The sequence below is a fragment of the Cantharellus anzutake genome (genome assembly GCF_015039405.1).
Source record: "Cantharellus anzutake strain C23 chromosome Unknown EI90scaffold_21, whole genome shotgun sequence".
Classification (NCBI taxonomy): domain Eukaryota; kingdom Fungi; phylum Basidiomycota; class Agaricomycetes; order Cantharellales; family Hydnaceae; genus Cantharellus; species Cantharellus anzutake.
The window spans coordinates 573,839-600,782 of NW_024066971.1; the positions used below are offsets into that span (position 1 = coordinate 573,839).

General features: G+C 48.3%; 8 protein-coding genes across 8 annotated transcripts; 7 read left to right on the forward strand and 1 right to left on the reverse strand.

The window, feature by feature from the left end:
• Nucleotides 1-33: 33 nt before the first annotated feature.
• On the forward strand, nucleotides 34-1,067 carry EI90DRAFT_3123065 (uncharacterized protein; the record flags this gene model as incomplete). Its single annotated transcript, XM_039063564.1, has 4 exons — nucleotides 34-228; nucleotides 288-656; nucleotides 712-861; nucleotides 915-1,067. 4 exons carry the CDS (start codon nucleotides 34-36, stop codon nucleotides 1,065-1,067), a joined length of 867 nt encoding a protein of 288 aa, XP_038916523.1.
• A 1,553-nt stretch (nucleotides 1,068-2,620) lies between these two features.
• Nucleotides 2,621-4,001, forward strand: EI90DRAFT_3123066 (uncharacterized protein; the record flags this gene model as incomplete). Its single annotated transcript, XM_039063565.1, has 6 exons — nucleotides 2,621-2,864; nucleotides 2,931-3,071; nucleotides 3,125-3,258; nucleotides 3,316-3,429; nucleotides 3,476-3,646; nucleotides 3,696-4,001. The coding sequence occupies 6 exons, from the start codon at nucleotides 2,621-2,623 to the stop codon at nucleotides 3,999-4,001; spliced, it is 1,110 nt and encodes a 369-aa protein (XP_038916524.1).
• Nucleotides 4,002-4,085: 84 nt separating this feature from the next.
• EI90DRAFT_3056112 (uncharacterized protein) lies at nucleotides 4,086-5,287 on the forward strand. Its single transcript, XM_039060205.1, has 4 exons — nucleotides 4,086-4,446; nucleotides 4,505-4,831; nucleotides 4,886-5,035; nucleotides 5,089-5,287. The coding sequence occupies exons 1-4, from the start codon at nucleotides 4,177-4,179 to the stop codon at nucleotides 5,239-5,241; spliced, it is 900 nt and encodes a 299-aa protein (XP_038916525.1). The 5' UTR covers nucleotides 4,086-4,176; the 3' UTR covers nucleotides 5,242-5,287.
• Nucleotides 5,288-5,425: 138 nt separating this feature from the next.
• Nucleotides 5,426-5,945, reverse strand: EI90DRAFT_3056114 (uncharacterized protein). Its single transcript, XM_039060206.1, has one exon. The coding sequence runs from the start codon at nucleotides 5,901-5,903 to the stop codon at nucleotides 5,463-5,465; it is 441 nt and encodes a 146-aa protein (XP_038916526.1). The 5' UTR covers nucleotides 5,904-5,945; the 3' UTR covers nucleotides 5,426-5,462.
• A 2,258-nt stretch (nucleotides 5,946-8,203) lies between these two features.
• Nucleotides 8,204-9,482, forward strand: EI90DRAFT_3056118 (uncharacterized protein). The gene is made up of 4 exons (XM_039060207.1): nucleotides 8,204-8,534; nucleotides 8,595-8,951; nucleotides 9,005-9,154; nucleotides 9,207-9,482. The coding sequence occupies exons 1-4, from the start codon at nucleotides 8,343-8,345 to the stop codon at nucleotides 9,357-9,359; spliced, it is 852 nt and encodes a 283-aa protein (XP_038916527.1). The 5' UTR covers nucleotides 8,204-8,342; the 3' UTR covers nucleotides 9,360-9,482.
• Nucleotides 9,483-9,921: 439 nt separating this feature from the next.
• On the forward strand, nucleotides 9,922-10,973 carry EI90DRAFT_3056120 (uncharacterized protein). The gene is given in 3 exon segments (XM_039060208.1): nucleotides 9,922-10,050; nucleotides 10,066-10,551; nucleotides 10,591-10,973. The coding sequence occupies 2 exon segments, from the start codon at nucleotides 10,414-10,416 to the stop codon at nucleotides 10,912-10,914; spliced, it is 462 nt and encodes a 153-aa protein (XP_038916528.1). The 5' UTR covers nucleotides 9,922-10,050; nucleotides 10,066-10,413; the 3' UTR covers nucleotides 10,915-10,973.
• Nucleotides 10,974-11,164: 191 nt separating this feature from the next.
• On the forward strand, nucleotides 11,165-14,988 carry EI90DRAFT_907939 (uncharacterized protein). The gene is made up of 17 exons (XM_039068228.1): nucleotides 11,165-11,369; nucleotides 11,435-11,439; nucleotides 11,498-11,810; nucleotides 11,867-12,012; nucleotides 12,071-12,125; nucleotides 12,188-12,267; nucleotides 12,319-13,399; nucleotides 13,468-13,692; nucleotides 13,764-13,821; nucleotides 13,885-13,900; nucleotides 13,954-13,969; nucleotides 14,027-14,057; nucleotides 14,120-14,136; nucleotides 14,366-14,392; nucleotides 14,449-14,467; nucleotides 14,520-14,809; nucleotides 14,884-14,988. The coding sequence occupies exons 1-17, from the start codon at nucleotides 11,309-11,311 to the stop codon at nucleotides 14,895-14,897; spliced, it is 2,454 nt and encodes an 817-aa protein (XP_038916529.1). The 5' UTR covers nucleotides 11,165-11,308; the 3' UTR covers nucleotides 14,898-14,988.
• A 2,389-nt stretch (nucleotides 14,989-17,377) lies between these two features.
• Nucleotides 17,378-20,054, forward strand: EI90DRAFT_2919031 (P-loop containing nucleoside triphosphate hydrolase protein; the record flags this gene model as incomplete). The annotated part of the gene is made up of 17 exons (XM_039054684.1): nucleotides 17,378-17,557; nucleotides 17,609-17,699; nucleotides 17,751-17,911; nucleotides 17,964-18,125; nucleotides 18,182-18,234; nucleotides 18,283-18,338; nucleotides 18,394-18,587; nucleotides 18,647-18,691; nucleotides 18,740-18,834; nucleotides 18,893-19,002; nucleotides 19,111-19,197; nucleotides 19,255-19,371; nucleotides 19,424-19,435; nucleotides 19,490-19,588; nucleotides 19,649-19,778; nucleotides 19,839-19,884; nucleotides 19,944-20,054. 17 exons carry the CDS (start codon nucleotides 17,378-17,380, stop codon nucleotides 20,052-20,054), a joined length of 1,749 nt encoding a protein of 582 aa, XP_038916530.1.
• Nucleotides 20,055-26,944: the final 6,890 nt, after the last annotated feature.

The window sequence follows — 26,944 nt, forward strand, 5'->3', positions numbered from 1 at the left end:
TCACTTTCTGTTATGAACGCATTTTCCTCCAGCATGTGCTCCGTTCACTTTATCACTTCTTCCTTCAACTCTACCAGCATCAATGCTGACGCTCGATCTATTTCTCCCAATTTCATCCTGCCTCTTTCATTTCCCCTCGAAGTTTGCAGCAATGGCGATTCAGCCCGTCCTACTCCATCCTCACATGGGACAGATGGTCGATCTAATAACTGTTCAGATACTTTCAAGGTGCGTTTGGTTCATTGCTGGGCATCCCTCAGCCCAGACTACAAAGTGTGAACCTACAGGCCGAAGTGACTATAGAGGGTGGTCACCTACCTAAGGGCGAAGACCTCGTTATCAATGACCGTCATCTTGCAGTCCCATCCCTTAAATTGTTTGATTTCCTGGCTCACATACCTCTGTGTGCATTCACGACTCACTCTGCGGACGTCTTCCTTCACATCCTAAAGGGAAGTCCACATGCACAAGAGTTCAAAATCGTCGCTGTCAAGCGCTTCATATTGAAAAATGCCACACGGCATCGGTGTCTTGTACTACTGATTGCTCGAGACGGGATGCCAGCCTTCAGCCTCCGGATTGACCGCTCTCGTGATCATACGCTCTCATTGCTTCAATTTGTCCTGCGCCATGGAAAATCGGATGCGGTGGACACTGTAGGCCCTCCTTGTTTTGTTTGACATTATTTGATTACATCGTTTCCCGTTCCAGGTGACGGTGTCTAGGACCACGCATCTGCTCTATGACAGGAGGTCAAAGGAGGAAGCAACGCTAGAGCTACCGCTGCCAGTCTCACTCCTCGAGTTTATGAGAACCCTTGAGGTTGTGTTGGATGAATGCCATTCATATAGACTCTTCGGGGTGAGTGCAGTCGTTTTAGCGGAGCGGCTATCGACTGACAATCAGAAAAAAAGGAGAACTGCTGGTTTGTCACCTCGATTCTTGAAGAGTTGTTGGTGGATATGTTTGGTGCTCGCTACGCAGTGGGTGAAGCGACGCATCTGCATTTTGCTGGAAAGACGCGTACTAGGATTCGGAACAGGCTTGGGCTTGTGGAGAACGTCTAGGTAGTGAAGGAACTGGACTGGTTCTATGCTTGTGTCTACCTGTATCTAGAGGATTTCTGGTTAGACTCTTTATGTCAAAAAAATTTGAACCAGTTCTTGCTGAGAGCTTCCCTGAAGCCGGATGACCGAGCCTGTGGCGCCATCGGCATATAGATAGTGGAATCTACACTGCAATAGAGTGTACGTTTATACATAGATCCATTGTGATGGAAACTTTCTGCGGAGCAATAACGTCTCTGAACATCCAGATCATACTGGGATGCAACGTTGATCGTGAGCCAGACGTAGTGCCAACAGTGCAAAGCGACACGAAAAGATAATACACAGCACTTAGATATTGCCCATCATGAAACGTCAACAATATTGAATCCAAGAGCAATGCAGGGCGTAGTAGATATGGACGCGGAACTCTCAGAGAGGGCATATGACTTAGTGTTGAAAGAACGGGATGGGAAATACCCAAAATGGGTGTAAGCATGTCTAAGATGTGGGGCTGCTGCGTGGCGAGCGCCGAAGCTAGAGTGCCGAGTTTAGATACTGCGACTAGCGCCTCGTCCGTCCATCAGTATTTCCTTCAACCACTCGACCTTCTCTGCCTTATCACGTCTAGCTTTTTAAAATCATCATCGCGTTCCTTCTCCAGGTCCGCTACCTGGCCTTCCAGAGTGGGGACTTGCTCCGACTTTCTCCACCGACTGCGGCCATGCTGCAATTACATCCCGTCACATTTTCCACGCATCAGGGGAGTCGACTACGGAGATGACATTCCCTTCCTCCGTGATGATCAGGTGCTTTTGCCCATCTGATTCAACCGAGACACCCCCCTAATTTCACCGTCAGATCAGGTATCATGGTTCAAATGAGCTGGGTTCAGCAAGTGGCTATCCAAACACATCGTGGGGGAAATGGGAAGCACCGCTACTGCGCACCAGTCTGGTATTGGTGAGAGCATTATAAAACTAGTGGTATGAGCGGGAGGTGAAGTAGGGTGTTCGCACGAAGCGTTGACGATGTTTTTATTGCAGTGGGTGCGAGTCTAGAAGGTTAAAAGCAGCACATACATGGAGCGACATTGGGATGCATGGTGTCTGGAATGAGCAACGGCGATCATGACGAGTCTAACTCGACACACGAAAGAAGCAACTGAAAGAATGAAGGAACTATGCAGCTAAACATTTTAACATTGAAACAGTGCATCTCATGGGACGTCCAACAACCAGTGGTTGAGTGCCGCCACAGGGAGATTTGCGGGGCCCCTCAGAGGGACCCCAGTTTTTCCGGTGGTTGAAGTGGAGCCGAGAGTGGGAACAATTTGAATGTCTGTAAAGTAAAGTGTCGAGGCCATCATGAGTCGATCCAAGTCTGGCTACCTTAGAGCAAAGATACCAGACGGTGGCAAACGGCTACATCGGCTGTTCGGTCCGATTCCCACACTCACGTGAAACTAAAACTGGCTGCCGGGCCTCAGTACAGCCACCAAGCCGCCTCTCCGATCAATTGATGTGAGATGCATAATTTCATTATATAATTTGCGCCTAGACGGGCTTCTCAACATGGCAGGTCTTCTTTTAGAGTCTTACGCCCTAGCGCTCCTGAAGGTGATGGGAAAGCGAGACGACGCAGAACATCCGCCGCTGGGATTTGCTAGACGCAGTGGAACACTATCCTCAAATTTCAACGTGCCAGCTCACAAACTCCTGCAAGCTGTCATCGAGTACTCCCCATCTCCGGAAACGATCGCTCGAGGGTTTTTGGTGGAGCTTGGGAAGTGCGGGATCTTGGCTGTGAAGGGATTTGGTGAGAACGCCCCTGCTTCCTTTACATGACAGTGATACCTATTTTAATTATTATTTTTTCCCTAAGTCGATGCCTTGGACAACGATCGCTCTGTCAATTCAGACGACTGGGCAGCTATCGTGCATGAAGAACTTGAACAGAATAACGGTAATACCACGTATCTCACAGAACTTGCAAGTTACTATTTGTCCCACCTTATAATCGCATGTAAGGGTGAAAAATCTCCATTTTTATCTTATAACTTAACTTCGTTTTCCTAGTCAGAAATCCGGGTGGAAAAAAGACCCCTCAATATTCCGTACATCCTACACCCAATCTTAGGCGTATAGAGGATATTGCATTGTTGTTAGAGTCGGCCACAGCTCATCGAAGTCAATCGGCTTTGAGAGACCTTGTGCATTTCCATCTACTGCTGATCATGACTAAGAGCTTCTCTGAAAATATTCTTTAGGTCTTTCTTCGCGATGGGACTCGTTGCTCTCTTACCCGTTACGCTTTTCTTGGGGATGATAGGGTTGTAGTACCCCGCTGCGCACACATCATCCCATTTTCCATCCATTCCAAGGTAGAAACGACTTTCCAAAGACTATTTTCAACTGATTCATGCATAGACTGATGCACATGCTGCGATTGAGACCTTCACCGGCCAAACATTGAACGCAGAACTCATTCAGCAACTCGTAAACCATCCTGCTAATGCCATAAATATCCAAACCGATGCCCACGATTCAATGGATCAGAAACTAGCCTGGGGGATCGAAGCCAACTTAGTCGATCATAAAGTGGGTTACGATGCAAATTGGTCCGACCCTGATATAATTCAGTGAATAGTGGAACTATTATTTCCGAGTCGTTCGGCCAAAGGAAGTAGCAGCTACCATTTACCTTCGTGACGGGGATGAAATGAAATTTGGGCAGGGGATTGGCGGCGATGAGATTCCATTACCTGACCCTCGGATTTGCAATCTTCACCTAGCTGTTGCCCGGGTCTTTGCAGCCTCAGGTGCCGCGGAAGTGTTTGATAAATATCTGGAGGATGATGATGACGATTACATGACCCAAGTTCCTGTCTACTTTGGGGGTCCATTCGTTGATGATGACGTACTCATGCGTAAGCTTGAGGTGCTAGCTACCTGATACAATGCTGCATGTTCTTGCACCGACTAATGTACTGTTGTTTTGTTCCGAGGTGAGCGCTATTAGGTTTGCTTGCCTGATTAGCGTCACCAAACCACATGTTTGCCTAATCACCATCTCACCTTCTACAAAACAGGAACACAAGTTTTCCCAACGATTTATGGCCTTGGCATAAATGTCGAATATCCTATACATCCCTCACTCTTTGTTATCGGCTCTATCTATAGAGGCTGCTTCAGTCAACGCGTTTCCCTACAGCATGTCCTCCGTTCGCTCTATCGCCAGCTCCAACGGCATCGACGTTGGTCCTCGATCCATTTCTCCCAATCTCATCGTGCCTCTTCCATTTCCCCTCAAAGCTTGCAGTAACGGCGATTCAACCCGTCCTGCTCCATCCTTACCTGGGACAGAGGGTCGGTCCAATAACGACGCAGATACTCCTAGGGTGTGTATAGTTCATTGCTGGACATCCTTGACCCAGATTACAGAGTTTGAATTTATAGGCCGAAGACCTCATTAGCCATTACCATCATCTTGGAGCCCCATCCATGAGATTGTTCCTGGCTTACATACCTCCATACGCATTCACGACTCACTCTGCGGACGTCTTCCTTCACAACCTAAAGGGAAGTCCACATGCACAAGAGTCCAAAATCGTCACCGTCAAGCGCTTTGTAAAGAAGAATGCCACACGGCATCGGTTTCTCGTGCTACTGATTGCCCGGGACGGGATGCCAGCCTTCAGCCTCCGGATTGACCGCTCTCGAGATCATACGCTCCCGTTGCTTCAATTCGTTCTGTGCCATGGAAAATCGGATGCAGCAGATACTGTAGGCGCTACTTGTTTTGTTTGACATTATTGATTGCATCGTTTCCCGTTCCAGGTGACGGTGTCTGGGCCCACGCATCTGCTCTTTGACGGGAGGTCAAAGGAGGAATCAATGTTAAAGCTACCGCTGCCGGTCTCACTCCTCGAGTTCATGAGAATCCTTGAGGTTGTGTTGGATGAATGCCATTCATATAAACTATTCGGGGTGAGTGCGGTCGTTTTAGCGGAAGCGGCGATCGACTGACAATCAGAAAAAAGGAGAACTGCTGGTTTGTCGCCTGGATTCTTGAAGAATTATTGGTGGATATGTTCGGTGCTCGCTATGCAACGGGTGAAGCGATGCATCTGCATTTTGCTAGAAAGACGCGTACTAGGATTCGGAACAGGCTTGAACTTGTGGAGAATGTCTAGGTAGCGATGGACTTGGTTCTATGCTTGTGTCTACCTGTATCTAGAGGACTTACGGTTAGACTTCCATGTCACCAAAATTTGAATCAGTTCTTTGCTGAGGGCTGCCGGATGACCGGGCTTGCGGTGCCATTGGCACATAGATAGTGGAAGCGCTTTCCTCATCCATAGATCTATTGTGATTGAAAGTTTCTGCTAGGCAACAACGTCTCTGAACGTCCAAATCACGATGGGATCCAGCGTTGATCGTGAGCTAGACGTAGTGCCAACACAACAGTGCAAAGTAGAAGGGAAGCGACATGAAAAGAAAATACACAGCACTTAGATATATATTGCCTGTCATGAAACGACAACAATATCGAATCTAACAAAACGGACAATTCAAGAGCAATGCAGGGCGTAGTAGATATGAACGGAACTCTTAGAAAGGACATATGACTTGGTGTTGAAAGAACGGGATAGAAAAAAAATGAGAAATACCCAAAATGGGTGTAAGCATGTCTAAGGTGCGGCGAGTGCCGAGTACTGCGACTTAGCGCTTCGTCCGTCAGCATTTCCTTCAACCACTGAACTGTCTCCACCTTGTCACGTCTATCTTTAAGACCATCATCGGGTTCCTTCTCCAGGTCCGCTACCTGGCCTTCTAGAGTGCGGACGTATCCCATCGCCTTTTCCGCGCATCAGGGGAGTCGACTACGGAGATAACATCCCCTTCCTCCGTGATGATCAGGTACTTTTGCCCATCTGACTCAACCGAGACGCCCCTAATTTCGCCGTCAGATCAGGTGCCATCGTCCAATTGAGCTGAATCCAGCTAGCGGCTATTCAAATACATTGTGGGGGGGACTGGGCAGCACCGCTACTGCGCGGGTCAGCTGTGATGCCCGTATCACGCGCGAACCCGGGCTCTGCTTGGGATTGAGAGCGATCTCAGGTCTGGCTATGGACTTTTGGGGGCGTCGATAGGGAGTTGGGGGTCTCCGGAGGGGTTATGTCCAATCTTTGCCGGTGACCGGTGGCATTTTTTCCACGAGGTCCTCGCCGTCGAATGAATTGCGTGACTGATACACAGAGCATTTATTGGGGATCGTGGTCATGGGCCGAGAGGTTGTAGCAGAGGCATCACCAGTGATGGCAAGACGATGATTCGGCACCGATCTGGTACTGGTGAGAGCATCACAAAACTAATGGCATGCGAAGTAGGATATTCCACGAAGCATCGACGATGTTCTTGATAGCTTGACTCGGGACTTCGAGTCTGGGTTGGGAACGTTGAAGGTAAAGGGGAAGGGAGTTTGCACAACTACGGATGCGAAGTGAATAGGCACACCCGCTTTGAGACGTAGCTGTTTGACCTGAAATCCCCAAGGGATATTTGGCATGTACCACCATATATTAACCGAAATGCAATTGAGTTGCGGCAACTATTAAATGGCATTCTCACTTCCTAACGAACTACGCAGTTCCAGGGCAATTACCATCAATTGTATTGCGGCATCAACTGATTATCGTCGGCTTCCTCCATCTCTCATCTGCATGCTTCGGTTTCACCCTTGGCCGTGAGGAAAGGCGTTGGGACGGAAGCTCCGAGCAGTTCGGCAACCGGAAAATCATCGTTGTCACTTGCCCGGGATACCTAGTCACCGTCTCTCCTGAAGGGGACCCAGAATAATTATGTAATTGGAAGCGCCATGTGGCGGCGGAACGTGAACGTAGTGCGGACAATTGCAAATTGAACGAAATGGGAATGAGACGTATGTGTAGGAGTAAGGGAAAAATTGGGAAGTGAGGTATTTGTTCAGGCTAGAGTTGGCTGTATCGTCCATGCCGTCGCGTCGGGTATTTGGGGTGGGAGTCGAAATGACAAATGTAAGCAATATTGGCGCACTATGAACATCTAACTTCGGCACTCGCAAAGATACCTACTCTCCTGAGGGAAACCCTACACTAGAGCACGACTGGCATTCAATCCAGGCCGTGTTCACCCCTTGAATCTTTACATTGTTGTAGTTCAGCTCGCAATTAACATCCATAAAGGCACTGGCTGCTCCGGATTTTATTTGTTCTTTCTCTCTCCAGAATAATGATAAAGGCAATATGAATTGAGGATCTCCGAACATATAATTATTGAAATGTTTAAATGAATGTTGGCAAAGTTCCCTAGTTATCGAGATGAATCGAGCACGTTGTGATTAACACATGAGCCATTCTACTTACATAAGCCAACCCCCCTCGGTGGGCCAACATTCAATATTGAATTAGGGGTTTAGTAGCAGTAGTACATTGAACATCACTTAGGGGTCTAGTAGTAGTGGCGAGCTGTGCGGGTGTGCTAAAAACCTCTCGCAGCGCAGCCAAGTTCAAGTAAGGAATTGTCCTGTTCAAACCAATATCATTCTGCCAGGATGGATCAGAACAACCAGTTCAAAATATTCCTAGCCGCAGGCACTAAGGTAGCATTTATATGTACTAAGTCAACATGAATTCCATGTGTTCAAAACTCGATGACGTACCACACATCATGGGACAATTGCAAATGGTAAATTGAACGAAATGGGCATGAGTTGTGTGTGTGGTGGCCATGTCGGTGTGGTTATTTGGGTTGGGGGATGGGGGTCGAAATGAAAAATGTAAAGCAATATTGGCACACTATGAACTTGACTCACCATCGGAAAGCTTCCAGTAAATCTTTATGCTCCTGGGAGGGAAAGGGGGATCCCTAATTGAGCCTCCCCCTCGTCCTTCCACAATTATCTCGCGTAACCACTGTACCTTCTCCACATTGCCTTCTAATCATCCCTCTTCTATTCCAAATCGCTCTAAGGAAACGCATCGATAAGGCGGAGCCGGGGAAACTTGTGTTTCCACATGTGTGTTTTGTAAAAGGCAAGATAACGGCGGGATGATGCGATTTCCACGAGTTCTTCCCATTCCGTGCAAGTGGAGCCCGGCAATTCCCGGAGGGAGAACGGTTCTAGTTTGGGTCATGGTGAGATGGAATAAAAGAAAAAAGGAAAAAGAAAAAGAAAAAAAAAAGATGGCATAAATGTTGAGCCCTAGGCAGTACGTGTCCCTCACTCTCTGTGGACGTGTTTTCCTCTAGCATGTCCCCCATCCACTCTGCCAGTTCTTCCTTCAGCTCTGACATTAATGTTGACGTTCGACCTACATCTACCAATCTCACCCTACCCCATTCATTCCCTCTCAAACTTGCTCGCAGCGATCATGACTTGACCCATGATGCTCCATTCACACTCGAGGAAGGGGATCGGACCAAAGATACACTAACTGTAAGGGTGTGTATGGTTTATTGTCTTGTACCGTTTCGCTCTGATTGGAGAGTTTGGGGCTTATAGGCTGAGGATGATCCGCCTGTAGGCGTATCAGTTGCTGAAGGATGCATTATCCAAGACGTTCATGTTGCAACCGCACCATTTGATTTACTGGCGTTCATACTTCCAAGCGCTTTCACAACTTACTCTGCAGACATCTTCCTTCGCAACCTGGAGGGGAGTCTCCACGCACAAGAGACCAAGATTGTCACCGTCAAACGCCTCGTAAAGCAGAATGCTGTGCGACACTGGTATCTCGTACTACTGCTTACTCGAGACGGGATCCCGGACTTCGGCGTGAGGGTGGACCGTTTTCGAGATCACACCCTCTCGTTACTTCAATTTGTCCTGCGCCGTGGGAAATCGGATGCAGTGGACACAGTACGTCGTGCATGTTTTGTTTGACCACATATTAAAGCGTGAGGCTGTTTCAGGTGACACTATCTGGAGACACGCATCTGCTTTACGACGGGAGGTCAAAGGAGGAAGCAACACTAGAGCTACCACAACCTGTGTCTTTCCTCGATTTCATGAGGATCCTTGGGGTTGTGTTGGACGAATGCAATTCATATAGTCTATTTGGGGTGAGTGTCGGCCGCTTTGGGCAGAGCGGGCATTGACTCACAATCGGAAAAGGAAAACTGCCGGTTCGTCACCTCGATCCTTGAAGAGATACTGGTGGATACATTCGGTGCTCGCTATGCAACAGGTGAAGCGGCCCATTTGCGTTTTGCCAGAAAGACGCGTGCTAGAATTCGGGACCGGTTCAGGCTTGGGGAGAATGTCTAGGTAGCGAAAGACTGGACTGGTTCCATGCTTGTGTCTACCTGTATCTAGAGGATTTCTGGTTAGACCTGCATCTCAGAGTTGGGACCAGGCACTGAAAATCATTCCGTGCTGAATAATACAGGAATGTTGGTACTACGGGACTACCCCCGTCGGTCATCGTGAGCCCGAGGTGAATCTCACGCTAAAGCGAAGATGAATTTTAGGCAGGAGTCCAGCCTCTATGATTTCGAAAATTTCGGAATAGAAAGATATCAAACCGAGTGTTGGCAGATCTGTAAGGATCTTCTGGAATCTACGACCCAGGTCCAACCATGGTTGCATCACTAGGCAGGTGACCAGCCGGCTTGCAGCCGATATTCGCGCCACTCTCCAAGTTAGGTTCTAAGAGTCAACCTCGAAAAGTGAGATTGTGGGGATCTGCCAGCATTGAAATGACGCTCCAAAAGACCCTTCTGGTCACTCCGCACTGAAGACCGATGTTTGGAAGACAATTAATACATTCTTTTGGGAGCATGGAGGATTGAAACACGGACATTGCCATGTTTGTTGATTACATAGGAAGCCGCCAATTCAGCAGCCATGAAATGGGCACCACTTCGCCCCTGAACTTCGTCACAAACACACAGGCGAAATTTCACGGAGCGGGGTTTAGTTTGATGACACATGAGAATGGTATAGAGGGTAAGAATCGTGGAGGAAGGGAGATGAGGAAGGGAGACGAGCCGTGTTACATTCGAGGGCTGCACTAAGAGCAACTATCCGCTCCTCATGAAAAGATCTATTAACCATGTGCTATCACTTCCCTGATCGCATCGCCCTGTAGCATTGAATGTATCATCAACGTAGCGAGGGGAATCTTTAAGCTTCGTTCAGGTCGGAGAAAGAAAAGAAACCTGTTTTTCCGACCCGAACGAAGCCTTAGTTCCGAAAACATGGATCCCGACTTGGGGAGTGATATTCGGAGGGTGTGAATTTGGTATTCAACAGTCTCTGGAATGGTCGAGTGCGAACACCCTTAGGACGTGTCTCGCTGAGATGCATAACTCCATGTGCCATGAAAAAAATTCATCAACGCTTGCAAGATACGCAAGCGCGAGTGTCCTGTGATTTCAGAAATCTGCACAAGGGAATCCAGGCAAGTGCAAGGCTAGACCGCCGGAGATCACGCAAGGTTATCCTGGCGCCTCCTGGGGTACCATGATTGGTTGGTTGTACTTTCTCATGCGTCGAGACCAGGCCGTTGGGGACTGCAATCGTATGGGGGGTACAACACACGAGCGAAACAGAAGCGGTGAACCATTCTCCGATTGATGAGTTTCGAACTCCATCAAAGGGTGTTAAAATTGGCACAACCAATCTCACGTATGAAGGCCGCCAAAGGCAAAGCTCGAGTCCCTACCGACCGCCAGGCGCGAGTCCGGGATGGCCAACGAATCACCATGACCATAGTGACGACTCCGACACACCATGCAACTTGGTGTTGATACTGCACATCTGGTGGGATGGCTACCACCAGTGGTTGAGTACCGCCATAAGGGACTCCGCGGACTCATAATTCATATTCTAGTGGTTGCGGCGAGCGCTTGTAGTTGGAACAACTCCCCTCGAATGATAGTATGTATAGTATTGAGATGATTAACCCAAGTCTAGCTACCTTGAAGCAAAGCGGGGAGAGTGAAAGAAAGTCTCCATAGAGTGCAAGACGGTCTAAACGGGCTTGAGTGCTGCACTCGCTGTGATTGTTCGTCTTTGTTTACTTGCAGGGTTCCGGGATGACAACACCGGAATTCTCACGCCACTCCGCAATCATATGCATCCCTTGATTTAAATTGAAGATGCAGGCTTGCTGAATTGTTGCAAGACACCACATTGCGAACGGGGAAGTTCATAGCGCCTTTTTCCGTTCGTAGTCAACGCCGCTCACAGGTCGGGGTAGTCTTTTTTCAACCATGGTTGACTGGAATGCGCTTTTCTTCCTCGACCGACTCCGAAGAAGTCTGTGGCGAAGAGGTGAGCATCAGTAGTTGCATCATGGTTCAGCCTCTGATAACGAGTTTCCCGTTTGCCGTCTTTAGTTGCTGTACGTTTTTCTCCTGCTTGTGGCGCTTCGACATCTCTAATGCTCTGATCTCGAGAAGATAAGATGCTGGGTGGCTGCGTTCCTTTGCATTTTGAGCATGCTCATATCGCCCATTGAACATGCGGCAGGACAAGCTGCTTTCCTCCCTATGATCTTTGTATTCATCAAACCTCCCTCAGATCCCACGATAGTCTTTCTATACCAATGGGTTTTGACCGCTATATTTGTAGCCGCGGAGTGGGCATGGTGCATTTTGGGAATGAAGCTCAGCGTGCTTGCGCGCAATCAAGTGCACGATCAACGCATATTTAACAGCACGGTACACAGTATTTACACTCACGACCCCAATGCAACAGGAGCACAGATAGAAGGTGCGCAATCGGAATGCTTGGGGTACCTGGAAAATGCCAATCTGAATTCTTTCCAGGCGCCCTGATCCGTAAGGTTTTCGAAGGGGAATTCCTTCAGGCTGGTTCTTCTGCTGTCTGGGCTGCCTTCCTGTTCGTGGGGACGTACTTTGCTCTCTTGATTCGTGTGTACAACGTGAAACTCTTCTTTATCATGGTGTTTGCGGTAAGTTATGAATGCCCGCCATCGTTCCTCTTGGCCAGGATCAATGTAATCCTTCCAGGTTATTTTGGTTTCAATATTTGCCACGATAGCGCCTCTCATACCCGTTTTCTTCGGTGCGCATGTAGCCCAGGCCTTGTCAGATTTGAGTTTTACTGATTTTCATATCGATCAAAAGCTCTCCCGTTGAGTCAGCTGATTCTGGTTCCTTTCACTTACTATTGTGCCGCAGCCCTCTTTGCAGTAACTTTTGTCTTCGTACGTCGCTCGTTGTTTGTGTTGACTCTGCTTATTGATTCTCTCGGGCAGCCAACTTCAGCGGCAGAAACATGCTCTGAGCTGTTGCGGACCCAGTCAATGGCTCTTTTCTCCGTATTTGACGGATTTTCCCCTTCTGGTTTAAACGCCATTCGGAAAGGGATTCTGGATTCCACCATCACCGTGGAACAAGCACTCAAACGACATTTAGAAAAACGTTTCGCCATCATAAGTTCCTTTGACTTGGTCACTCCCCTGCTACCGTTCTTGGGAAGAGAAATTAGTATTGGGAATGCTAGCGGTGCAGACATCCGCGAGCTAGCGTACTTCATGAGGGCCTTGGCGCGGTCAATATCCGGGTTTTCTGCTTTCGGTCGACATATACAGGCGCGGGGAACGAATGCTCTCCCTCCCTCGAGTACCCTAGCAGAGGATGAAGCCAAGTTTGATGGTTTGGAGGAAGTTTATCGGCCTGACGATGCTATTTTTGCTGTTATCGCAGCCCTCGAATCCTCAGCAACCACGAATTCTCGTTTCGCCGCTCTGTCGAAGGGCATGAAGGCACTTTCTTCTTTCTATGATCGCCAAACTAGCTGGAAGCTTACGACGGGTGTCATCGCTCTGTTCTCCAAACGTCAAGATGCCGAGTCAGAACTCGCTTCCGCGATTTCGGAGATTGAAGCTGCTCTTCGCTTGCCGCTTGATCAGATACCATCAAGCACTGGCTCTTCCGAGGCTCAAAATACCGACCAACAGATCCAAAGCCAGAATACTGCAAATGATCCTCATCCTTTTCAATCTTATCTACACATTCTTTATACGGAGTCTCTTGCGGTGACTCTCGCTCATCTCTTGGAACCTCTTCGTGTGGCGAAGCGAATCGAGTCTCAGAGTGTGAGGATTTGGTTCCCGTGGACTTCAGCTCCAAAGGGCGAAAGAGCTCCCCAGCCCCCCAACAACGGCTCTTCCAATGAAGACTCGGCTGCGAAACCGAATACTAAGTTCGCACCAGAGGATGAAGTTCCGGAGAAACGTTTGATTGGCATCCGGTTTGTTTTCACGGGCAGTGGTGAAATTCCGGTGGGTGAAGATAATCCCGATCGTATTCAGGGGATGGATCTCCGTCAAAAAGGTAAACCGTCTCAGAGAAAAACCTTTCTAACCTTTATGTTGGGACTCAAAAACGATTCCATGGGGCAGAAACTACATCGCGGTTCGCGGAAATGGGAGTGCAACTGGATCACCACGATCCTTTGGGCGAGAAATTCCGAAGCGGTTTCTTACATGACATTGTCGGATTTCTCCGTTGGCTTGGCGGGACCGAATCGACGTTCTCGTTGAAGATTGCGATTTTGGCGGTCGCTTTGGCGTGTCCGGCTTGGATCACGAATAATGGGACGGCCAAGTTCTATTACGATAACAAAGGTCCGTGTCTTCGTTTGGTATGGTGCTGGTGAACTTCCCTATTGATGGGGATGTCTGCCTGATGTTTGCAGGGGCATGGGCTCTTATCATGGCCATGACTGCGAAGGGTGTCTACAGCTCTGAAACGACGTAAGTACTGAAGGACTGTCAGAGATGCCATGACTTATTGATGGAGGAATTTGGGATGGTCAGTTATGGTTTCGTTCAGGTATGTTTCTGTTTCTGCTTTGCAGATGGGATGGCGACTCATGACCTCGTTAGCGTGTCGTAGGCGCCGGTATGATTGCAGTTTGATAGCGAAGATTGATTGCACATGCTGATTTAGTTGTACTAGTCATGGGCGCTACTGGTGCGATGGTAGCATGGTGTGTTAATTGCTTTTTGATCCATCAGCATCTATCTGACTATCAATTTCTATATTCCCCAGGTATATTTCGACCGGGAGTGGCCATGGGAATGCGTATGGCCTTGGTGCGACTCTTGGGGTATCATTATTGTATGTGGTGCCCTATAGGATTTGGAGCCCCAAGTGAGTTTGCCACTCCCTCGACATCCTCACTGCACTCACATCCGCGTTTCTGTCTAGTTTTGCGGTTGTAAGTTAACGTTAACTATGGCTACCGATATTTCATTATGCAAATCTCATAATCTTATGTTTGCCAGGCAGTCACCGCAACATCCACTGCCGGTGTCGTTTTGGGTCAGTCAATTTTTTTTCATTTCACTACCGTAGTCCCTCAACACCTTTTGACACAGGATACAGCTGGATAGACGAGTAAGTGCGACAACTAGGGCTGAAGTGTAGCGTTATTTGACGTATGTGGTAGGACGCTTCCAGTTGCATATAACCCAGGAGTAGGGTACCAAGTCTACTGGAGACGACTTCTCCTTGTAGTGATCGGGTTGACTGCAACCTGGATCATCGACCTTCTTCCCAAGCCTAAAACCGGGAGAGAGGATCTCCGCAAAACATATGCCCGAACAACCTTTGCAATTGGGACAGTTGCTGCGTCGGTCCTCACACGCCTCAAGCAATCCTCTGGGCCTGATGATCACACCTTGCACACGTGGCGTGCGATTGACAACGGAATTGGCAGCCAAATCTTGAACATTCACAGTAAGCTTCGATTGAGCAGTTCTCGCATTGTTTTGGCGAAACTAGAACCTTCTTTGAATCGGGAATGGATCGAGGGCCATTACCGTAACTTGGAGCGCATTCAGTTCGAGCTGCTCGACCTGTTGGCGATCTTGGCTTTCATCGCGGAACAGCTTGACGCCAACACAAGGGCTCAACTACTTACATCGAATCTTTTCGAGTCCAAACAAGTGAGGGGGTAGATTTTTTCGTTAACGCCGAATAGATTTGACTAATGGATATTTCCGTTTCAATAGGTCACCCCTCTTCTGAACCTGTTCCACTCGGCGTCGTCCGCACTCCATACCGAAAACCCCATGCCACATCACTTACCTGCACCGCAGGAAGTGAGCTCCCTGTCGGTCAAGTTGGACCTCAATCTTGCTAACCTCGCTGGTGACCAACGGACGAGAGAGTTTATCATATTGGCGGGATCGTACATCGAGTTCTCCAAGGTGAGCCCCCGACTTCTTTTTATGCATAATTTTCTGTGGAGGGAGATACGAACACAGTGAACTGATTATCTAATTGCAGTTGGCGGAAGAGCTGACGAGACAATGCCAAATCATGTTTGGAACTGCGTTGCATCATTTCTAATCGGTCTAATCCCCTGAGAATGCCATCTCAACCCAGTCATGTTTGCCTTTTTCTTTTCCTCTTGAAAGCGCCTAAAGGGTCTAGGTTTGAAGCGTGTTTTGTTTTTGAAGGATATCCTAGTAGAAATGATACTAATCAGGGGCAGCTTGACTTGTAGTGGGAGACGGTCGCGTGATTAGCAGACAGCTATCGGTGAATGACCCGATAAGGCACAGCAAGCTATAACGTGAACGAACACCATACTATAAAGGTGCCTAAGCGAACACACAAGGCAGACAACACATAGTCAAATATTATACAGAGAATAACGTGAACGCGGAAATGGCACATAATTGATCCTGAATAGTGGGTAGGCAGCTATTGGAATAGAAATGGTGGGGTATCGGAGAGTTGGCGGGAGGCGCAAAAGCAGATAACGCAACTGATAATGCGGCAGCAAAGCAGCAAAGCAGCGTGGGCAACGGGAGCAGGGAGAGCACAGAACAGATAGCAAACAGCAGGGGGGGAGCCACCAGACCCTATTTTAGGCAAGCGGACGCGGAATGAGTCGCGTGATCTTTCGGATCCGATTTCCTGTGAGTAAACGCATTGAATCGGCGGCACCGCAACAATATTCTTTCTACCTGGACCGTGTTCAAACCCGGATGTCGCGCTCAGTAACGAAGGAGAGGAGTAAGGCGCCTTTCTTCCCGTTATCGCTGATAGTAACAAATACTGTACGCAGAGTTAACTAACGTAGCAGCACCCTTAGGTGCGCTCTGAACCGCTCCACTGCTCAGCAGCCGCCTGGCTAGTATGTCTTACGCGGATATGCCACCTCCTTCTCAGAGTATGATCCTGGCTTCGATGATGACGATGCGATGGAGTTTTCGCGGTCAAGGAAGAGGCGGAAGCTGGCTGCATTTGAGGGACAAAGTCCAGGGGCTATGAAGACCAGTGAGTGTGTTGTTAGTTTGCATGAATTCATCTCACCGAGAATTTCCTTCCAGCGCCGCGGAAATCTGAAAATACGTCGTCGCCCAGTGGCGAGAAGCTAGGGCGAGCAAGAAAGCGAGCTGGTAATACGCGACTTATCATCACCGAACATCTCCTGACTCCTTGATTCCAGCTAAACAAGATGGCGGGAAATACTATGGAAATCCAATAATCGCCCTTCTGCGTCTAGATCCGAACGATTTTCATTCATTCAACAAGGGGGCTTCAAGCTCTAGTTCTGATTCTGAGGCCGATGCGACGAAATTTTTCCGTAGCAGTGACAATGAACATGAAGACTCGAGGAGTCGCTCACGTCGTACATCTCCTCTGGGACGGCGGTCGACAGGTGCTAGTAATAGTCGATTTGCTTCGCCTTCGGCATCTGCTGAAGGGAGCGAGACCGAGGATGATGAGGACATGGTGATCCCAAGAGTGAAGGCACGAATAGAGCAAGGTGAACGCGCGTCTAACCAGACAGGGCCACAGGATGAAGGGTCGGAAACCGAAAGCGATGAAGAGGAGAAGGCTCCTCCAGATAAGATGACCCCATCAAGGAAGGAACGTCGCCTCAATGAAAGGGCTACCAATGAACCACCCATCATTGGTCAAAAACCATTACTTGATGCAAGAGCGGACCAACTCGAAAAAAGAGGCCATTTCCGGCTTACTAGACCGAAAACACCTACTTTTGCCACTGTTCTTCTTGGGAACACCGGTCCCTCAGTTCCCGAGACGGGTTCATCCCAGGACAAGTATCAAACCCACAGTATTCCGGCGCCTATCAACCGATTCCTTCGTGATTATCAGAGAGATGGGGTTCAATTTTTCTATGAGAGGCACTGTGAAAACCGCGGGGGTATTTTGGGCGATGACATGGGTTTAGGTCGGTGCTTTAGCCAAAATATAGCCTTCGAACGCTAAATTAACTTCTGCATTCCAGGAAAGACTATTCAAGTGATTGCATTCTTGGCAGCTATCATGGAGAAGCATAATGATGCCCGAGATATTGCGCGACGAGCAAATTACGTCTCCCGGCAACAGGACCGACTCCTGAACGGGGAATTGGATCACCTACCTTCAGCGAATGCCGTTTGGCCAACTGCCTTGGTTATTGTCCCAGTGAGCGTAATTTCAAATTGGCAGAGAGAGCTCGAAACCGTGAGTACAATTTCTCAGAAAGTGCTATGAGGCTCACATATTTGGATACAGTGGGGCTATTTCGAAGTGGGCGCGTATACTGGCTCTAAAGAAACTCGTGAAACTGTTCTGAAGGACTTCAAGCTGGGGCGCCTGGATATTGGTATGTCGAGATTCATCCTTATTTTAAATTTTGAATGCAAACTTCTGTTAGTCCTTTCATCATTCGAACAGGTTCGCGATCACATTTCAGACTTCGAAGATCTTCCGTGGAGCTGCATTTTCCTTGACGAAGCACATAAGATAAAGAATATGAATGCCTCAATTACCAAAGCATATAATCGATTTACGTGCTCCGTTCGTTTCGGGCTGACAGTATGTTTGGTGCCTTGTGCTCTCAGCATAGCAACTGATCATGCTGCCCAAGGGTACAGCGGTTCAGAACACGTACAAAGAACTATGGCCGCTTCTTGCGTGGAGTAACCCAGGTCGATTAGGCAGCGAGAATCAGTGGAAATGGGCAATCGCGCGGCCGCTGGCCCTAGGTCAGTCGCAATCTGCCACGGAAGCCGAACGGAAACGTGCAATCGTATGTCGTTAAATTGCGTTTTCGTTCACGCCGGTACCGAAGTAACATTCAACCAGATCGTCACTAAGGCACTAAAAGAGAATTTACTCCCTCTCTTTTTCTTAAGACGGTGAGCCAACACGCAGCTTGTTTGGCTTTGGAATTGAGCCCACTCAAGCACAAAGAAATTAATCGAAGACCAACTGCCGAAGAAATTCGATGAAGTTGTGTTCTGTGAGCTTTTCCCCAAAATGATATGCTCGCCCATTGATGCACTAACATTTGCTAGGCCCGCTTACTCCCCTACAACTCCAGGTTTACAAGCGCTTTTTGGATACTGAGGACGTGCAGCTTATGTTAGGCAAAGATGGACCTTGTGACTGCGGATCTCAGAAACCCCGAGGGAAATGCTGTGGTACACACAACAAAGATGGTACCCACTGGAAGGAACTGATGCTTAAATACATTGGGATCTTGATCAAAGTGAGAGAATCTTGCTGACATGCTAAACTAGGCGTTTCGAATTAACGTTCACTTACTAGATCTCCAATCATTTAATGCTTCTTTACCCATGCAAGTTACCCAGTGTTTTCATACTATGAGACCTGTCCAGTCTGATCTTCCTGATAGCCGAGGGTGATAATCTCGAGCAGAGAAATAGAAGCCGTGAACACCTCCATGTGGCTTTCCCAGACAATTCTGAGATGAGGAAACCATCCTCGAGGATGAGGTGAGATACTCTGTTAAATCATTGACGTGTCCGGAATGAACGACTTGGCTCTACTTAGACCAGGCATGTGTGGCAAGTGGTCGGTGCTGGAAAAGCTATTAGACCAGTGGAAAGCCAAACCAGGGGAGCAGAACAAGGTCCTTATTTTCTCCAAGAGTGTGAAGGTGAGTAACGTAATTTCCCTGGATGACCATTCGCCTATTCGCTAAACGCTCCGTCAGCTTCTCGAATTCCTCGAACTGGAGCTTTCAAAAAGTCTGTTCTGTTGACACTTAGCAACTAAAATGGATACTAATTATGTTAATACAGAATATGGGCGAGACAAAATTTGTTATTTGGACGGAAAGACTAAAAGCGAAGACAGTAAGTGAAATGCCCTTTTCTGGTCCGATGGTCTCGTCTCATGCTTTCATACCAAAGGAATGCCGATCGTTGACAAATTCAATCAAGACCCTTCCGTGTACTGCTTCCTGATATCCACCACTGCTGGTGGCACTGGACTTAACCTAACAGCTGCGAATAAAGTCGTCGTTTTTGGTACGGGACCAGGAATGATGCCGTTTCTGGGCTTACTGACGTCCCTCTACAGATCCTCACTGGAGTACGTAATTTGGGTGCTGGATGTGTATGCCAAACGAATTGATTTGTATGGAAGACCCTGCCCACGATTTGCAGGCTATGGACCGTGCCTACCGGTATGGGCAACTTCGGAACGTCTCCGTGTACCGACTCCTTGGGGCAGGATCACTTGAAGGTGGGTGTTGATTTCCTGTGCTGTATTGTATGTGACATGCTCAGGATGGTATGACCTTAGAGCTTGTATACGCCCGGCAAATCTATAAACAGCAGCAGATGCAGATTGCATACGAAGGTAGAGCTCAGACCAGATATTTTCAAGGGGTTCAGGGCGACAAGGATAGGCAAGGGGAGCTCTTCGGCTTAAAGTCAGTTCAAGCCATTCCCAAATCCCCTTGTATTGGGTAAGCTGACGGCTCGCAATTTAGGAATATTTTCACTCTTCACCCGTCCGCATACGCGACTAAGTATCATGTCTGTGCAGTCTTTGTACATCGTATCATAGGCTTGACTGAAATCTTCATGATACATAGATCGAGCGAGCACTTGTAAGTGAGCTTGAATGGGCTCTAATGAATGCTCCAACGGGATCGAAGGGAGATGAAGACGTGAGGCCTTTTTACTTTTCAGGTCCGGTGAACTGACGTTGCAATTAAGTACGACATAGGCGGGATTGGCGCATTGGTACTCGATGGTTTGTCATACTATGTTCATTCGGCATGAACTGCTTGACCACTAAATCTGTTCTGTTGTGATGTTGAGGCGGGGAGCTGGGAACCCTGCGACCCAAAGTTTCCCAAGCCAAACCAGCAGATGAAGCAGATGACGTTGAGAGTCTACTCAAGACTATGGGAATGTACCGACACCGAAACGAAGATATCATAAAGCCAACGCGCGTTGCCAGTCGAAGAGCCGAAGCTGATCTCAAGGTTTAGTCAAACATCATTCCATTTGATAATCTGTTCACTTGTTCGATCTTAGAGTGATAGGAGGCGTGGTAGGAAGCTTGATGATGCCTCGCCTGCATCCAGTGGCGCTGTATGGCCACCGAAGCGGAAGAGACATGCCAATAGCAAGATCCTTCCAAAACCTCAGATCACAGAAAGCGAAGCGCAGTAAGCAGCTGCTGTCTACCCGCTCATCGTGACCTTAGATATCCTGATCGGGGTTCGTTCAAGGCTGGCAAAACGCAAAAGAAAGCTGTTCGCCAAAGGCTACATCGTCGACTTTGATGAGGATTATCAGCGATTTGCGGTCAAGTTCAAGAGAATGAGGGGGCAGGAGCAGCACAAGTTGATACGTGGCCTTGATGGGTTGGAATCGGACGAAGAGAGTCCAGATCAAAGTAGTGCTGAGTGAACCTGTCGGCCCATAATTCTATAATTTGGATCTTCTTCCCCATCACTTCTTATAGCTTGTGCAAACATCGACTCGCACCATTGTTCCACCCTAATCCTGTATTAGTTGGCCTTTCGCCATTGAATCTTAGCCTGATACGATTAAGGATGTACGCGTGCACCGATCAAAAAGCACGACCTAGCTTGAGACCGTTTACAGTGATGGAGATTGACTAAATCTGTGAATGTTCACTGACCGTGTTAAGAGGAAGGGTAATCAATCATGAAGGACCGAGTGAAAGCGAGCTCAAGGACGTAGGTGACATCAAACACCCGTTGAATAGAGGTAGTGTCTGGCGGGGTAAATGTCTATGGTTCTCATTGAATCTGGAGACTGCTCACTTGCGTACACAGAACCCGTGAGTTGGATGCATGGATTTCAACATCCAATATTCATCGAACGAAGATCGAAAATAGCATCCTCGAACACGTGACTGAAGCCTGCGCTTGTAGCGGAGTTGGCCGAATATATTGGTCTATTTGCCTTACGTATTGATAATGACGGGCTTCCAACTAGTATGGCGAGGAAGCACCGTCACCCGATGACACTCCACGTTGTGTTAATGCGACCGCGGGGTAACAAATCTGATATCAACAACAACTATGGTAAGGGACAGCGAAATTAAAGGCCAATGCGAAGTGGATCGCCCCACCGAATGGCACAGTTTTGTAAACGGTTAATTTCCACCCACTATTTCCGCCGCATGATCAGCCAGGCCCTGGATATCGAGCCTGAGGAAACGTAGTGATGGGGGATAGAAACTCAATCACTCTCACTGTCGAGCCCGAAAGGGTACCAGTCATCCGGCTTACTATCGGAAATGATCGCTGTAAGAGAGTCGGAATCATGCTCCTGTTGCTCTTGGTTGCACCATTCTCGACGCGAGTGCTGAGTTCGTATCGAGCCTAGGATATAAGCGAAGCCGAAAATGGATGTTCGGGTGAGGGCGTTAAGGCCGAACGCAACGGTGATGTTGTCGTCCGGATGGATGGCTGCTGCGCCACCCGGGTTGTGTGGCGTTAATTGTGGACAAGTGCTGAAGAAACTGGGGCGGTGTCGCCTTCACCCGACATGTCAGCCAATACTGGTGTGCTACCAGCTGCGCCATCACACCAAATGCAAACCATCATGATGGAGACGGCGTTGAAGTTGAAGAAGTCTGTCTGAGGTGGCCACACGTCACTCTCTGATTTCGGTGTGGAGCGTGGTGCTTGTGATAGAATCTTATAGAGCGAGTAATGATTTGCGTGGACCCTCATTTTGTTCGTCGTCCGTTGGTGTATTCATGGGTAAAATATGATCTCATCATTTGACATATAGTGTCGATCTGCTATGATACATGCAACGAATTACAAAGGGCGCAGTAGCATCGCATCCGGCGAACAACTCTCTGGATGGCAGCCTGACTGGTGTACGTTTCCTGTGTCACCACCCCAGGCACACATGCTAGTATAGTAAGCTTTAGTTACGGCTGAAGTGGAGTCGAACTTGGCAATTGGTAGCAGGTATGCTGGTTGACGAAAGGGAATGCAGCAGTTACAGGCTCGTCACTGGCCTGTATCTTCAACGCCCGTCTCGATTTGATGGAGGTCGTCAAAAATATTTAATGTCAATTTAGCTCGACGTTATCCTAGGTCAGCAAGGCTCTATCCCCTCCCCCAACTGAGGCTCCAGATCAGCGTGATGATTTGTACTGTCAGCGTTCCTTGACAAATGTCCGATCCCAAGCCCCAGGGCTTGATCGGGCAATCGGACACACCTGACTCTTAGCAATTGTTTCACACCAACCGTATTGGAGGGCTCAAAGCCATCATTAGAAGAGGATCCATGTTGGATAGGAGTGCCAAGTAGATCTACAGCTGAAGTTTCTAGCAGTCGTCGCAACCAAACAAGGCAAAGACACAGACCGCCAAAATTACACCACATGTACAATGCCTGTGATGCATGTGCCTCTATTAAAATAGGTGGCGCCTTGGAGGAATGCCTCTCACTGTCGGAGTAATCTTCTCCGGAACACGTATGTTTAGTTCTGCGCGAGACCCATCTGAACCCAACATCCTCCCTAAACCAGAAAAAAGGTACGAGGAGTCCGAATCGTAAGCGTTTCCTTACGCTATGGAAGGTGCGGCGTCGCGTATGTATCCCCCTCAGCTTGATCCACAAGACGACGGCTAGCGTCGGTCAAATTTGCTCGGTGCCTTTTAACTCCTTCCCACAACTTTGGTGGTAATGAACTAGGAGGAGCCTCTTCTTTCTGCTGCAATGTAAGCGCGTCATAAACTCGAAGGAGGCGGATCACCACTGGACACACCGAACAAAGAATTTGATCGGTGAGTCGCAAGACCACCAACGAAGAAGCATCTGATGAAGGATGCGATGATACGTACTGGGGTTTGCTTCAATATACGCGAATTCCCGAGAAGGGAATGTCGAGATGTCATTAGCTCGATAACAGAGCTTGGAGCAAAGATTTAACCGTAAAATCGATCTTACCTGACCGGGTCAGATTCTTGGTCCACCGCCAAACGCGAAAAAAATGAGGTCTCGGCGTGTGCTTCGTCTTGTCGTCATCAATCCCTCGTTCAGGGACGAATTGATCCCTCAATATGTCCTTCCTTCGGTGTAGGGGGCCCCTTTTTGGAAGTTCGAGCGTTCAGTGGACTTGGGGGAAAGAGTCGCAATGCTTCATTCAGGACGGTACGTACTAGTATGGGTTAACAATCAGCGTTAATTTATCCTGTTATTGCCGAGGCAGGGGACAAAAGACACACGAACGAGAACATTGGATAACTACATATACGTGAAACCTCAATCTTTCGGCGAAAAAAAAAACCTATGAAACTTGCCTCATCACGAATTGCCTTAATGTCAACTCGTCGCATCCACAAAATATCGCATTTTTTATCCTCTAGAGCCTTCATGACCAGCAGTATAAGGAAACGATCAGCATTCTTTCCATGCTTCATCGTAGTATCCATCCAAACACTCCCGAAGGGCCCATCACCTTCCATTGATATCACGAAGGACGATGATCTCTTGAAGGTTATCAAACGCTTGTACCAATTCTCCGAACGGGTCCTTGCATCGCGCTCTCCATTGCCTGTGCCTGGAAGTGGAAGTGGTTGGTGTCGAGAGTGTCCCGCTGCGTCCATGGCGAAACGTCCAAATAAGTCTTGGACGTTGATAGATAGACCCTGTATGATTGAACTCGGTCAAACATGAGAGCGAGAGACTTTTCGGCGTAGCGGTGTATGGTGTCAAGGTCTCGGACGCGCCCTTTGTCCCCAACATGATGATGTCTTACCGAAAAAGGGGTCCGTCAGATACGAAAATAGCCTGTCCAAGCATTCAAAAAAAAACTAATAAGGAGGATTTCGAGTACATAGTCGGGGGACCAGTCATAGGAAGGAAACATACGCGGAACGGAGTTTACTTCCTTTCTGAAAAGTTTTCAAAGGTTTCGCGATAGGATGAATAGCTTTTTAGGCGATGGCGGCGGCAGGACGACTTTGGGTAACATGGACGTCCATCTAGAACACCGCCCAAAATAAACTGTTTCATTTATTTAATATCCCAGAGGGATTTGTTCTATGCACTCAGAGAGGTATCCTTCCCCGAATTCAGCTACTAAGCTTTCCGTGATGGAGAGGGAAAACGAATCAGTTCTCCATTGACCATCGTTCGAAATATCGTGAATATGCATGCGTACCGCAAACCAATGCCAAGGTGTTTTTCCAGGCCATTTTTCCCCCCTTTTTCAGTCTAGGGATGATAACGGCTCTTAGCGTTCTCAGCTTCCCGGCGGGGCTTATTGATTTCCCATATTATCCAGTATGCTGCAATCACCTGGAAATAATAATGCCAGAAAGCTTGGGAAAGGCATCCACCAACCAGTGCCCCGAGGAAGGATACTGCCACGTAAGAGACGACAGCAGGTGAGGTGAGAGGGCCTTCACACGAGTCTACGATCAAGGCGATAGTATCGTTCGAGCGACGGTCGCCATTGGTGCAAGGCCGCGAGTATGTAAAGATCAAAAGGGGAATCGAGAAATAATATGATGAAGGTTGATTTCCCCGGCAACATAGACCATCAGTTAATTCTCGACAACTCCAGTGAAGCAGCTTTGACTGTGTGGGTCCTGAACGAGGACCCCTGAGACCGTTGCTATTGAAGCTGCTTCACCTGCAGAACAATGATTTTCCAGTCTCATAAGACGCCTTAAATAATATGGATCTTGCGGTCTTGCCACTGATATAAGGAGACCGCGTCCCCAAGCCACAATTCTATCTTGTTTGAATTACTTTCTCGGTTCGTTACACCAGAGTTAACGTATCAGTACACATGGTAAGGCGCTTTGGTTGGTGGCCCATCTGGTTACATGTTTGTCGGGTCAGGCAGCAAGTCGGTAGAAGTTGTGGGAAAGAGTGGAAAGTGCAGTGTTCATTGATCATGTCAGAGGGGGGGGGCCACGCTGCGGATAAACCCGCGGGGCAACTTCAACGTTCACCATGAATCTCATCACTGGCGCCTGAATCTACAGCGAGAGCGATCGACGTGCCCAGCTGGATAAGCATATGTAACGAAGTAAACATATAACCGCGTATCATATCTCTCATCCGTGTTTTTCGCACTTGGGCCGAGTTCTCGCCCCAAAATTTAAAATTCTCAGTGATGTCTCTCTGCATGACGTTTCTCTCTTGCACGACAACGGTTGACCTGTACGCGAGGTCTTCACCTTACGCCAACAAAAGTAAGATGTTCCTCCAGGATCGTGCTCGGCTCGCCAGAGTACTCATGGAGGCGCTCTCGCTCGGGGGAAGGGCATTTTTGATCCAACATGCATGGTTGTAAAACCTCTGTTATCACATCTCTTTCTTCTTCTTCTCTCTCTCTTTTTACGGGCAACCAGTATAATGAATACATTACAACACCGGGAAAATGGTTTTTCGGAGGAGTATTTGCAAATTACAGGAGGTCGGCGCTAAACGCGGTTTGCGCCCCACCCTCGAAATTTCAGCTGTTCCACATCGCCCGTCCACACATCACTCTATAAAGCGGAAAAAGGATTGGGTCGCGACTCAACCTGTCTGAAGCACGTGTCGCCAACGTCGGTCTTGATGATGTTGTGCTTGGAGCTAGGAGAATAGCATCTCGATTCCGCCTTGGTGAAATCTATGCAACAGGTACACCAAAGTGCCATGTGTAATATCCGGTGGGACCTGAACTGCCATCATCCTTGGGCGAAGGTCGTCATAGATCTACTTTCTCTGGATCGCTCAACACTCCGGGAGATCCGCCGTGTGGATTTCTCAATCGATCGGATCCTCTACTCGCAACCGTCTAGTTTGTTTTTTCTTTGTGCACACTGTGGTCTTACGCGCGAACCTTACAGTAAGGTTATCGTAGTGACTGATTGTTCCGGTGTCACAACGCCCCCCGCCCGCGCCCGCCGTTCCCTTCTCCGTATATGCTTCGCTTTGTCAGTCGATCAGTGGTGGATGGTGTACGTACATAAATATATTGGGGCCCAGGTAGGGTGCGGTTCTCTTCCGGACAATAGCTAGAATGGTAATTTTGGCACTTTTCTATCATGACCAAACTAGTACCGCGCAAAGGAGTACTGATCAATGATACGCCGATTGCGGCGCAAAACAATATCGCCAAAGTTTATGAGATGGGGGCAACTGACACCGACCCCAATTTGCGTAATTGCTTCTTTGTGCCTCTTTTGTATTCCCCAACGCCGATCCGATCCTTGCCTTTTCAGTGATTGAATTGACACCCCGGGATTACGTATGTTCGGCATTTTGTTGTTACCCCATCTTGTTGCGGATTAATCGGTCCGGCCCGTAAGTGGAATTTCAAATTGTCAACTGAGCCTTTGTCACAGCGCATGCAAGAGATAGAGAGACCAACCTTGATGCGGCATACAATGTGTATGCCTTGCTTGATTTACTCGATGATATGGTTGTTTATGATTCATGGCGTCACACGCTGGTCAATCAGGTGATTTTTGTTGCAGGGTTTATGCAGCATAGGAAGCCTTTCCGCGGTGCCAGTGGGGAATGACATGTGGCTTCCTCAATGTATTTAATCGAATCACGTGGTCACATTCTATTTCACATGACCGGAAAC

Excerpts from the sequence above, each read along its gene's own strand:
- EI90DRAFT_3056112 (XM_039060205.1), top strand. The coding sequence starts at position 4,177 with ATGTCGAATATCCTATACATCCCTCACTCTTTGTTATCGGCTCTATCT. Across the intron at positions 4,832-4,885 it reads AATCGGATGCAGCAGATACT|GTGACGGTGTCTGGGCCCAC; the intron begins GTAGGCGCTACT and ends TTCCCGTTCCAG. Across the intron at positions 5,036-5,088 it reads ATTCATATAAACTATTCGGG|GAGAACTGCTGGTTTGTCGC; the intron begins GTGAGTGCGGTC and ends ATCAGAAAAAAG.
- EI90DRAFT_3056114 (XM_039060206.1), bottom strand. The coding sequence starts at position 5,903 with ATGGGATACGTCCGCACTCTAGAAGGCCAGGTAGCGGACCTGGAGAAG.
- EI90DRAFT_3056118 (XM_039060207.1), top strand. The coding sequence starts at position 8,343 with ATGTCCCCCATCCACTCTGCCAGTTCTTCCTTCAGCTCTGACATTAAT. Across the intron at positions 8,952-9,004 it reads AATCGGATGCAGTGGACACA|GTGACACTATCTGGAGACAC; the intron begins GTACGTCGTGCA and ends AGGCTGTTTCAG. Across the intron at positions 9,155-9,206 it reads ATTCATATAGTCTATTTGGG|GAAAACTGCCGGTTCGTCAC; the intron begins GTGAGTGTCGGC and ends CAATCGGAAAAG.
- EI90DRAFT_3056120 (XM_039060208.1), top strand. The coding sequence starts at position 10,414 with ATGAAAAAAATTCATCAACGCTTGCAAGATACGCAAGCGCGAGTGTCC. Across the intron at positions 10,552-10,590 it reads TTATCCTGGCGCCTCCTGGG|ACCAGGCCGTTGGGGACTGC; the intron begins GTACCATGATTG and ends TCATGCGTCGAG.
- EI90DRAFT_907939 (XM_039068228.1), top strand. The coding sequence starts at position 11,309 with ATGGTTGACTGGAATGCGCTTTTCTTCCTCGACCGACTCCGAAGAAGT. Across the intron at positions 13,400-13,467 it reads GATGGATCTCCGTCAAAAAG|AAACTACATCGCGGTTCGCG; the intron begins GTAAACCGTCTC and ends TCCATGGGGCAG. Across the intron at positions 13,693-13,763 it reads GTTCTATTACGATAACAAAG|GGGCATGGGCTCTTATCATG; the intron begins GTCCGTGTCTTC and ends TGATGTTTGCAG.